General features: G+C 36.6%; 1 protein-coding gene across 1 annotated transcript in view; it reads right to left on the reverse strand.

Annotated features, from left to right (window-relative positions):
- VPS36 (vacuolar protein sorting 36 homolog) overlaps window positions 1-13173 on the reverse strand; it is a 44490-nt gene that overhangs the window by 11869 nt on the left and 19448 nt on the right. Inside the window, exons 5-8 of the mRNA XM_036745584.1 lie at window positions 12764-12853; window positions 11697-11783; window positions 1384-1416; window positions 1213-1290 (exon numbers count right to left, since the gene is read on the reverse strand). Of these exons, the coding sequence (XP_036601479.1) occupies window positions 1213-1290; window positions 1384-1416; window positions 11697-11783; window positions 12764-12853 (288 nt within the window). The remainder of the gene's footprint in view (window positions 1-1212; window positions 1291-1383; window positions 1417-11696; window positions 11784-12763; window positions 12854-13173) is intronic.

Here is a 13173-nt window from a genome sequence, read left to right on the forward strand (position 1 = left end):
AAGAGGAAAAAACCACATCAATGACATGGCAGTTAGATTTGTTTTTCTTTTAAAGTTTCAGACCTTTATTTCTCCTGGCCATCAATTAAATGTCTAAAAAAATACTTTATTATTAACTCTTTCCTCACTCGCCCCCTCCAATTTATAGAATCTTGGATTATGAAGGTCATCTCGTCTTTTTAGTACATGATAAGAAATCCTCTTTATAACATTCTCAACGAAAGGCCATCTAGCCTCCACTTGAAGAACTTCAATAAGGGAAACTCAGTCACTTCTCAAGGCAGTCTATCACTCTTTTGGTTTTTCAGTCACACCTGATTCTTCATTCCCCCATCTGAAGTTGTCTTGGCAAAGATACTAGAGTGGTTTGCCATTTGCTTCTCCAACTCAATTTACGGATGAAGAAACTGAGGCAAACAGGGTTAAGTGACTTGCCCAGGGTCACATAGCTAGGAAGTGTCTGAGGCCAGATTGGAACTCAGGAAGATGAAGACTATAGGCCCAGCACCCTACCCACTGTGCCACCTAGCTGTCCATCATTCTGGGCTAGCTCTAATTGTTATGAAATTTTTCTTTAAATTGAATGAAGAGTCTAAATCTTCCCTCTGAAAATTCCTACATTATACTTAAAAGCTCTCATGATCTGTAATAGGGAAAGGATTTCTAGCAATATTCTGGACAAATTTAATAATATAGCCTCCCTTTCCTTTATCTTGTCACTTTACTCTTTCCTCACTTCACCAGGCTGACAATTAAGAACATAAAGGTAACAACTACATTTAATACCAACCACAAGGTTAGAATTACAATAAATACCCTCAAAAACTCCAATTTCAAACAATTTTGTGCCTAAAAATTGACTTTCAAAAAGTTTGTAGCAAACTATCACCTTTTACTCTCTTTTTATAATATTCCTAGCACCCTAATATTTATATTTCAAGAAAAAACTTTTAAAAAAATTTAACCTAATACCCGTTCTAGCTAATACAATGACTTTAAGACAAACATCTCGTACTTTTGAAGTAGTTCATTCAATTTCATGCTCCCAAAACAAAAACTCAATTTTAAAAGGTTGACCATCTAAACATTTATACTGTTTATTTATATACATATTTACATATGTTTGTACATATATATGTATGTGTGTACCTACTACATATGTCTGTATATTTGGCTTTTAGTCCTAAGAAAAAATGCAGAGCTATTACTTACTTCATCTTCTGTGATGTCACCTTGTTTATCCTTAATTTTATTAGCTATAGATTTGGATAATTCGACCATTTCCTTTGCCTGTCAGAAAAAAAGTACCCATATTTTCTATTTACAAAATGTGCTTAAAAACAATACAATTGTTGTGAATATAACAAATGCAAATTAATATACCTTGACCATGAGCTTGCTGAGGTCTTCAAAAGCCTGAAATGAGAAACAATGAAATTTTAATGGAATCGATCTAAATGGATTCAAATGTTTTAAAACAATGAATGTAACGTTCCTTTGATAGCTGCGTTATGATATAAGTTGAAGATAGAAAGAAGGTCCCTCTAACTAAGAAATACATGAAACTTCCTATTAATTTGAGAAATCTGGAAAATCACTATTGATGAATACAAATATGCTAACTTCAATTAAAATGAACAATTTTTGAAAATTTCTTCAAAAAACAAAAAGAATGTTGACCCTGAAAACAGGAAGACTCATCTCAGTCACTTCCTAGCTGTGTGATTCTGGGCAAGTTATTTAACTTTGCTTGCCTCAGTTTCCTCATCTGTAAAATGAGCTGGAGAAGGAAATGGCAAACCACTCCAGTATCTTTGCCAAGAAAACTCCTAATGGGGTCACAAAGAGTCAGACACAACTGAAACAAGAGAACAACAAATTTTTATTGGTTTAAAAAATAAAATGGCATATCAAAAATAGTTAGGTTGCTTTCAGAGACCATAATTTCCTTTCCATGAAGTCAGTAATAAAATGCTGTCATTTGATTTCCCTCGCTAAGAATTTAAGAACCAAAGATACTTTTAGTGGGTTGCTTTGCTGGCCAAAAATGGCTAGTACAGATGCAGAAATATTCAGTGGGGTGCACTTCTGACTTTAATAGAAGATGTGATATTGTATTTACATGCTTTAAATAGTGGCTTTTGTCTATGAGATTTTTATAGCTTGGTCCTAGTACAAATAATGAATCCTGGTGAAGTGGTTACATGTATTCAAATCTACACTAGTGGAAATTACAATTATGTAAAATATGACAATTGGTTCCAGTCCAATGGAAATATGCAGTAGAATGTTGAATAATGTGACTATTTCATGTAATTCACTGTTTGTTTCATTAATCAGGACCTGGCTGCATATCTGTAGTGTTGGGTATGATGCATATGGTCAGATTCAAAAACACAAATGTGGATGTGCACACGGGCACGCACGTACACACACACACACACACACACACACACAGTGTGACAAAACCATATTACTAGATCTACGGCTAAAACCGGTTTCAACGATTCAACGACTAAGTTAACCTTCAATATGACATCTTAGCATAATTCAACGGACCTGTGATCTCATCAATATGGGTATTCCCTCCAACAATGCCCATCAAGACGCATATATCTCATTACTTAATTTAAATGCTGAACATAAATTATCTTAATTTACTGAAATTTTCCTCCAAAAGTCATCATGTTTCACTGTGGAAAGAATAGGGTTGTTGTTGTCCATCGTTTGCTCAATGACTATGCCAGAAACACTGGGCAGGAACCCTGAGGGTCTTCCCCTCCCAGTTTGAATTTTTTTTTTTAAGGTTTTGATTAAAGGGGCCATCCCTTGATTAACTTCTTAAAGAGGCCTGGTCACTGAATGCGCTTTACCTCATTCAAAGTGAGAACCTGAAAAGACCTTAGCCTAAAAGGGCCAGGGTCTCCCAATGTATCCTGGGCCATCTCCAGTCATCCTAGTGAATATCAGGCCACTGGACCCAGATGGCTCTGGAGGAGAAAGTGAGGCTGGTTATGACCTTGCACAGCCCTCCCTCACTCAAATCAAAGTCAATCGCAAGTCATGTCATCATTTCTCTGATGTTATAGTCCTCCTCGAGAATGAAGGACAAACACAACAGCAATGCCAGCAAAATGTAATCTTCAGCAGGTTCTCCCACACTGGGAAGGTTTTGATTAAGATCCCAGAAATAAGATATATCACTCTCCCAAGGTACAGGGAGGTTCATCATCTGGATGACTACTTGGTGATGAATTCTTTGGCCATGGGAACCCATAAAATGAAGAAAAATTAAAAATGTCCTTCAATTCCTTCTGTAGTGATAATGGAAGAGTAATAGAAAAAGTAGGCAGCAGTACGAAGAACTAGTTTTTAGACTACAAACACTGACTTGGTTGTTAGCATTCTAAATGTAAAACCTTTGTCCAATGACCAAGGAGTAGATATACTTACTATTAAAGAAAATGAATCACCTCAATCTTGAGATTCTTAATTAAAACCAGAAGACAAAAGGAAAGTGCAGCTAAACAGGATGATATTTTGCAGGTTCTCATCAGAGATGAAAATATGGTGGCTGGTTTCATTGTGCATCCAATGGCAAAAAGAAACAAAATTTCATGAGACAATTATCTCTGAATGCAGTGGGTGTGATAAACCTTTGCAAAAAGATCACCAGGAAGACAACTGCAGCTTATGTGCTAGTATCTTTTGCAGGGGATGAAGAGAAACATTCTAAAAAGAATTGGATAAGACCCTCTAAAATAAATCAACATACATTTTCACACTTGGTGATTTTAACTCAAAGTAAGCATATAGGGCAGCAAAAAATACATTGAAAACATGGTTCAGAAGTAAGAAACAAAGACTAGTAGACATTCTCAAGCCTCATGTGCCAACAAATCATGAATGCTTTAAGGAAAGAGGAAAGAAGGGAACAGACATATATTAAATGCCAACTATGTGCCAGGTTCTGCGCTAAGTGCTTTACAAATATTATCTCATTCAATCTTCACAACAACTCTGGGAAGTAGGGACATTATTATCCCTATTTTACAGTTGAGGAAACTGAGGCAAACACAGGTTAAGTGATTTGCCTGGGGTTCACACAGCTAATAAGTATCTGAGGCTGGATTTGAATTTAGATCTCTGTGATTCCGGGCCCAGCATTTTATCCACTATACCACCTAGATACTTTAAGAAATTTGGAAGGTGCTGGGCATGGTAAACACCAAACAATATTTCAAAAAATAATTCTAACAGGAAATGACTAGTCATTGAGGTGGTAATCATTTGAGTCAGCTGACTATACACTCAGCCCATGGACATGTTACAGCAAAAATTAGTATCAATGCTAAATTAGAAAAAAACTAAAAGATATAACACACAATTGGGGCAACTCCAACCTAACCTATTTAAACAGGTTCTTGAAGCCAAAAAAAAAATAGATAGAAAGCAGATATTTCATAGATATGACCATTCCTAAGGAAGTTTAACCCATATAAATCAATCACCATACGGAGGAGACTAAAAAAAGCCTTGAAAACTCCTCCGGTAGCAAATACTTGATCTTCTTGCCAAGTAAAGAAATAAGGCAGCCAAGGGCAATACCAATTTAGAAAATAAACTCATCTGTGGAATCTGATAGAGGAAGATGACGGAAGATTATGAGGAGCGCTACCTCATAAAAACAGCAAAACACATTAGAGAGAAAAACCAAGTCTACAGAAATTTTGAAAAGAGAACCAAATAAGCCAGATCTTGAGAGTATTTAAGGATGACCTTAGAAGGAAAATAACAGTCAAGAAGTTGAAACAATTTCCAAGGATTTTCTTAACAAACCTTTTCCTCAACCAATGATGGTAAAGGCACCACAACTGGACTCTAAAATCACAGTCCCTGATGTGCTGCACGAAGGAGGAGGAAGGGCACGAAAGAAAACAAAGATGGCATGAGAGCCTGGATCAGACTGAGTCTATACAAGTAAATCTGTAATGTTGTTATGAAAGGATTGTGAGCCTAGGGCTAAAAAGGACCTCTAAGGCCCTTTCAGAGAGGAGGAAACCGATGTCTAAGGAGATTAAGCGACCTGGCCAAGTTCACAGCAGTAAAAAGTGGTATCTGAACCCAGGTTCTCTGACTCCAGAGCCAGCACTCTTTCTACCGTCTCATACTACCTCACTAGAGGTGACAGATCTGGAGGCCAAAGAAGGACTGATTCTCAGGATATCTGAAGGAAGAAAGAGTACCAAAACATTTGGAAAAATCATACATCTTACTGATACTGAAAATAGGGCAATTAAGAAACTATCGCTGAGCACCAAGCACCACACCTCTTCTCCTATAAAATGAAGATAATCCATACTTGCATTAAAGGCCTCACTGATGAAGGTGGAAGGAAACAAGGAGGCTTTCACGACTGCACTTTTAGAGCAAACACACCACTGACTAAAAGGTGTAGACAATACTAGACGTGCCCATATTCACTCCGTCGGCTCTAAAAAAAAGCATTTTATTTTGTTGACCAAAACACTATCTTTCTTAAAGGCTCTCTACCAACAGGGTACGTCCCATTCAATTTTCAAAATCATATTTCTGTGAAGACAATTCTTTATTCAGTGATCCTATAATTATTAATAGCAACTGAGGCATAAAAGAGGGAGATTTCTATATGGTAAAGTGTTTGCCATTGCTATGGAGAACCTTCAGAGCAAAGTTCAAATTAAAAGATTGTAAGGTCTTTTAGATGCCTCTGTTTAAAGATGACATTTTTGTTGATTAAAGAAAGCAAGTGAAGGTGGAGCCAAGATGGCGGAGTAAAGGCGGGGACTCGCCTGAGTTCTTCCCCAAACCCCTCCAAATAACTTTTATTTTTATTTTGGGGGGGGGGAGGGAGCTTTTTTTCTCCCATAATAGTATTTTTTCCCAATTCCATGGAAAAAATAGTTTTCAATATTCACTTCTGTGAATTTCGAGTTCCAAATTTTTCCCCTCCCTCCCCCTCCTCCCCAAGATGGCAAGCAGTCTGATACAAGTTATACATGCACAATCATGTTAAACATATTTCCAGTTGAGTCATGTTGTGAAAGAAGAATCAGAACAAAAGGGAAAAATGACAAAGAAAAAACAAAAAACAAATAGTCTGCTTCGATCTGCATTGAAGACTCCATAGCTCTTTCTCTGGATGTGGACAGCATTTTCCATCTCCAGCCTTTTGGAATTGTCTTGGATCACTGTATTGCTGAGAAGAGCTAAGTCCATCACAGTTAATCATCGCACAATGTTGCTGCTGCTGCTGTGTACAATGTTCTTCTGGTTCTGCTCACTGCCCTCAGCAACAGTTCATTTAACTCTTTCCAGGTTTTTCTGAAATCCACCTGCTCCTCATTTCTTACAGAACACTAGTATCCCATTACATTCGTTCCATAGTCTCCAAAATACTAAAGCTGCGGGTCACCCAAACAAAGGGAAATGAAGAGGCATATGGCAGGTGTGACTAGGCTACAACCTACAACCAAGGACAAACAGCTTAAAGGATATTACCAGAGAGACGTATGAAAAGAAAGGAGCTGGACTGCTCATATGCAAGAACAAAGGGTAAGTGGACAACCCACATCTCTGGTCAGGAAAAGTCAAGCACACAAGCATTTATGAACAACCAACTAGCACTACGAAGTGCCAGGCCCTATAGCAGGAGTGCTGGCAATACAAAGAAAGGCAAAAAATAGTCCCTGTTCTTGGCGGCTCACAGTCATTAATGGGAGAAGTAACATGCAAACAACTATGTACAAATAAGATATACACAGATAACACAGATATGAACAACATATAAGCCGGAGGGGATCTCAGAAGGAAGATAATAGCATTAAAGGGGAGCGGGAAAAGCTTCTAGTTGAAAGCAGAACTTTAACCAAGACCTGAAGTAAGCCAGTGAAATGAGGGAGTGGAGAGGCCTGGGGGAATGTCCAGTGAAAAGGCACAGAGTTGGAAGATGGGAGCATCATGTGTGAGGCTCAGCCAGGAGGCCAGTGTCAGGGGATCACAGAGTACATAGAGGGGAGTGGGGTATAAGAAGCCTGGAAAGGGAGGAAGAGGCCAGATTTTGAAGGGCTTTAAAAGCCATGAAATGTCAGGTGATTCAGAGGAAGACCAGCATTTTGGGTGGATTCCCCCATGAAGACTTTATGGGAAGATGTGGACAAGAGTCACCCAGATTGAGAAGGAATGGGTGGGTTGCAGTTTGCGCTAATGGAGGAAGTCTCCAGAACAATGAGATCACAGATTCACCAAAGCATCAAAAAATACTGAAAATATACACTAAGTATAAAAGAGCACATAAGTTTCACTGAATTCCAGTTTTTAAAAATCAGAAGAAACTTTTGGAGTCATCTAATCCAATTTGGATCTAAAGCAGATAATCCTTCTGATATCTTTCAATGAATTTGTGTGTAGCCCACATACATGTTATTTCTCACTTAACTAACCATGTCTTTTAAAAAACTGTTCTGAGTATATTTTAAAAAAATTAAATTGCAATAAGCTTATGGCCATTTCTGTATATGCAGAATATTGTCCACCTACAAAAGGATTTTGCTAAATGAATAGTGTGTTCTATAAAATTCTTCTGACCACCAAGGGCAGTTCTGGAAACAAAGGGGAATATGCACACACCTAACAGGAATTTCCTCAGATAAACAAAGGCTAAAATGCTGGATTCTTATCAGCAACAAACAGCAGATGCAGGAAACCTTTTGTGGGAAACTCTGGGCACCAGCTCTGAAATTAAGTCATTTCTAACACCGAAAGCTGGGGCAAACGAAAAGCCATGCCTTTTCTTTGAACATCCAACACACACACACACAAATAGATTTCACACAAAAAAACTTTGGAAATGCAAAGTACTAACAGCGTTCTTTTCTCAGCAACAAAGAAAGAGAAAATGAACAAGGTAACATATTTATGTATCAAATTACTTTATTAATATGTTATATCTTCACTTGGAAAAATACCATCTATGACATCTAAATAGCAGTAAATCCACATGGAAGGCATACATATAAATGTAAATCACTTCTAAATTATAAATATTCAGAGTTGGAAGGTCCCTTAGAGGTAATATAGTTCAATCCCCCCATTTCAGAGCTGAGGAAAATAAGGCCCCCAAAGACGAAATGGCCTGTCTGAGGTCACAGAGCCAGCAAGTGGCAGAGTTGGAACTGGACCTGAGGTTCTGACACAGCATCTAGTTCTTTCTCTTAGCCATTATGAACTAAAAATAGATTTGAAGTCACTGTATTTTATTTAATTAAATTATGAAAATATAAATGAAAGCTTCTTGGTTTCTGCTGCCTTCATTTCTTTAATATTTAAAGTCAACTATCCTTTAAAATGAGTGAGAGAACTCTGCCCCACATTCAAGTCAAAGCAATTTACCAACTTAATCATGCTAACTCTCCATTATAACCTGATTTTAATTTATTTTTTGTTTTGTCTTTCTGAGGCCTAGTCTCAGATTTATCACATTAGCTATGTGACTCTGGCCAGGTCACTTATCCTTTTATATCCCTGATGTCCTCAGCTGAAGAAATCCTCAATTTCTCCAACTATAAATAGAAGAATCACAATACCTACCCCACCCTCATTCTAGGGTTATTGTGAGGAGCGAAAGGGAACACGCACCTGAAAGCACTCTATAAACTGTATTTTATACATTAAATACATAAAACTAGATTTTATACAAATAAAGTATTATTACCATAATTATTAAGTTTATGATTGAATCCAAAAGATTCCACCACCAACAGAAGATAAAAATGATCCAAGATACTAAGTCATTCAAATAAAGCCTTTTCTAGCTTTACTTTCAAAATTGGGCTACAATACAATCTCTAAAACCTGGATGCTGACAAGGAATCATGTTCCCCAGGACACTTTCTTTTTCAGAAGACACTGTCCTAGATGGATTAATATAGTGATAGCATATGTGTAAGCATTTCTGGGGAGCCAAGGTCTTCATGAGTAGAATTCTCTGCAAACAGAGTATCTCATTTATTGTACTTGTACCCCCAACATCTAGTACAGGTCTGGCACAGAGCAGGAACTTCATACTTCATCTATTCAAAAAGATCTTTAATGAGAGAGACTATAAAGAACCTTGGAAATAGGGAATTTTACAAGGACTTCTTAGTGAATCTGTTGCTACAAGCAATGATCTGATTATAAAATCTAGCTGCTCTTAGTGGGCTTGAAGAAAATCTGTTTGAAAATGACTTGCCTGCCAAGGGCCCTATTGATGCCAACATAAAGAATATGCTAATGAAAAAGAATCTTTCTTTCAACTTCCAGATCTGAATATCTCTGTATCAGAGCTACAGAGTTTCTCTATGCCTGGAATGCCTTCTCCCATATCTCTGCCAGTTATAGTCCTACCCATTTTCAAGGCCCAATTCAAGCGTCAGTTAGCCTTCCTTGGTCTTCCCTGAATTAAAATTCCTTCTTCCTATCTCATGGTACCTTGCACTTCTAGTTCACTTTTACCCTCTGCTTTGCATAATATTTATTTGTATATATGTCTAAATCTCCCTACTAGGGCAGGAATTGTGTTTTATTGACCTTCACCTCCCCTGCCAAGTTCCATAACATAGGACTTGCTCAATGAATACATGTTGTAATAAACTGACTTCCCAATCTAAGACACAAAAAGTTAATGAGTGGAATCAGAATGAATAAAATAAAATCACTATCTTCCACCCTTTATTCACTATTAGAAATTTCCTTCAACAGCACCAAGAAAAATTTCAAAGAGGTCATAGAGAGGCCAAGTACAGAAATCAAGTACAACTGGACTGAAATTTTTTTTGTTGTTGTTTGCTTATTTTTTTGGAGGGGGAAGGCAGGGCAATTGGGGTTAAGTGACTTGCTGCACTGCAATTTTTAAGCCAGAAGATTCCTTTAAAAGGAAGTAAGACATAGGATGCATTGTCACTTTCATTCATGTGTGATATAAAAAACTATGGAGCTAGGCAGCACAGTGGCTAGAGCCCTGGACTTCGAGTCACGGAGACCTAAGTCCAAATCTAGCCTCAGACATTCATTAGCTATGTGTCTCTAGGAAAATGCATTTAATTGCACTGTCTCCGTCTACTCATGTGAAATGTAAATTGTAGAAAATCACAGCAGCTACCCCATGAGAGTAATGTAGTGATCAAATTAAATTAACATATGTAAAGTGCTTTGCAAACCTTAAAGCACTATAAAAATGCTGTTACGACTACTATTGTTATGGAGCATATTAATAACTGAGGTGGGCATGCCATATTCTGAAATAAAAAATAATGAAGAGGTGAGCCCAGCAGTATATAAGTACCCCAAGACAACAAGAGGATAAGAAGAATTCTAGGAGTTTTGGTAGATTCCCTATAGAGGATTTATGGAACATTAGGGAAATAATCACATAGAAGGAGGAGTAGATGTGTTGTGGAAAAACCACTATGTGGTGCACAAAGGTAATGATTAATGGTAAGCCTCAAGAGTCAAAGGTATAAAATTTGTTTGAGGATGATAGTATCAGACTGATTACTACCCTGTAAGCCCAGATGCCAATAAAATCCTCATTATAATACCTTTTCTATTTTGGTATTTATTTGAAAACTATGAGATAATATTAAGACACAAAAGTAAACCTAGCATAATGAAGTACACAGATCAAATCTCAGTATAACAAAAAATATTAGATTTCCAAATCTGAGCAAATGGTTCACTTATTCCTAAAATTCAACACAACTAAAGTTACCAAAAAAGAAGATAATTTGGTTTGTCCCAGGAAGTCAGTCACAATGGAATCTCTGATTTGTAAAAGTTTGAGATTTACAAGGCAGAGTAGGTACAAAATGAAGTACAAAAAGCATTAACCTATTTCCTTAGACTTAACCACAAATTGAACATTGAGATTTTTCCCTATGTTAAATAACCAGTAACTACCATCTAACTTTAGAATTATGGGCATATGCTAAACAATTTTTTGTAAATTGTTTCATTATTTTAGACTTTGACATTTTAATGATGTGTACTTTTGGTGACTTTCAGAAGTACCAGCTGAAAATGGAATTAATTTGTTCAGAAATTATTAGAAACTTCTTTTAAATGTATCACATTGGAATCAAAGATTATTTATCTATATTAAGCATGGAAAACTACAAATAATCTTAGCTATATCAACTAAGCATATAACTTAATGCATGTTTAGTTTTATTAGATAAGATTCTATTTAAATTTTTGTTTCTATAGTTTCTTCTGTATGATGACCCTCTATTCAGACATCTTGTTTGGTCCCCCATTACCAACAACCCAAACTTGTGAAATGTGCTGCCAGGCCTAGTACTAGAATTTTTCCTCTAAGCTAGGTCAACTAACCTGAAAGAAGAATTAATGCTTGGAAACTTCTACTCAAAAGCACAGCTCTAACCAGTTAAGCTAAACTTTCAGAAGGAGTAGATCTGTCTTCCCTTCACTTCTTTTTGAAAAAAGTGTGGGATTAAATCACACCTACCTAAGAAGATGTATTAAAAGCAGAAGTGACTTTATGCACCTACACACATGGCAGTTGATAGGATAAAATGAAATACAGTTGTATCTAAAAACAACAGTGAATGCATATAGGCTCAAAGGAAAAAGTGACCTGGAAGCAGAGCAATAATTACCTCAGAAATGTTTTTGTCAGTTTCTTTTCTCTTTTCTTCCAGCTTCCTTTCAATTCCTACAATTCCTACGGCCCTTATTCTTTCTGGCTGAAAAACAAAAACACATAGGATTCAGGAAGGAAATTTCAGACCTCTTTCACCCACCACGCTATGTTTCCAGTAGAGGAAAAGGGTCTACAAAGAACCAAAGTAAAACCATGAATGAGGCTGTCAACAGAGTGCACTCTTTCATCCAACTTCCTTTCAAAACATCCCCTTATCAGATGGCTGAATAACAGTACACTCTAAATCCTTAGAGAAAAAAAAATATAAACAAAAGCATATATTTACCGCTATATTTTTAGGTACATCACCAAAACTTCCAACTTTCCCCCCATGTTTCTGTTACTTGTAACTCTTTGTTGAGTGTGGTATCAGAAGAATGCTAGGGTGAAAGTCAGGAAGATTTCAAAATCCACCTCCAAAACTGACTAACTGTGGTACCATGAACAAGTCACCTAATCTTTCTGAGTCAGTTTTCCCATCCAAAAAATACCTGCAATATGTACCTCACAAGACTGTTATCAGGATCAAAAGAGGTAACAGATGTAAAGTGCTTTGCAAACACTAAAGCCAAAACACCATATAAATGTCAGTAATTACTATCATCATTATCTGAACTGACAGTATAGTATATACAAGTTTTTAATGAAGTCTCCACTAGGCCTCAAATTGTCAGTTGTCTTTTGCCATTGTGGTAATTACAGAAGCAGTTTTCAAGTATCAACATATCTATGTAATCACAGTGATCAATTTGGAACTTGTCAAGTTCCCTTCAATATAGGATTCTTTCTGAAGTAATCTCTTCATAGGCATCAATACAAATCTATTTTTTAAAATAAAATAAAGTTGTCTATTTCCATTAGGCAATATATTTTATCATGAATCATTTGGAAGAAAAGAAATTATGCTATGTCAGAGTTAACTGGTAATCAAAATGTCTTTGCTCCTGAAAGTTCTGTTTATAATATGTATTATTCCTTCTGTGATTATATAGAAAAGTATGAAATTAGAGTTTAAAAAAATACCTCTTGTCCACTCCTCCTTTGCATGAGTTGGGACACTGGCATATTCTCCCATCTTCTGTGAGTCATTTCTTCTGATAAACGCCTATAAAACTGTGTAAATAAGTAAAGCTGAGATCGTCAATCTGTAGAACCTTTCTATGTCATTACTTAAAATCTCTTCACTCTGTTACAACAGCTAGACATCACTTCAGTCACTCTGCATGGTGCTCTCCATAAACAATTCTTTTCTGAGGGCACCAGCTGAAAGAGGAACTAGGTGCTTATACTAGGTAACCCACTCTCAACAAAAATGTCCTAAATTACAGAGATAGCTTACAAACAACATTTCATTTGCCTATTGTGTAGTTTGTATTAAAGTGAATGTAATGTCAGAAATAATGTATAGCCATTTTTCATAAAAGGAATTAAAA

This window comes from Trichosurus vulpecula, chromosome 2 (assembly GCF_011100635.1).
Source record: "Trichosurus vulpecula isolate mTriVul1 chromosome 2, mTriVul1.pri, whole genome shotgun sequence".
NCBI classification, from domain to species: domain Eukaryota; kingdom Metazoa; phylum Chordata; class Mammalia; order Diprotodontia; family Phalangeridae; genus Trichosurus; species Trichosurus vulpecula.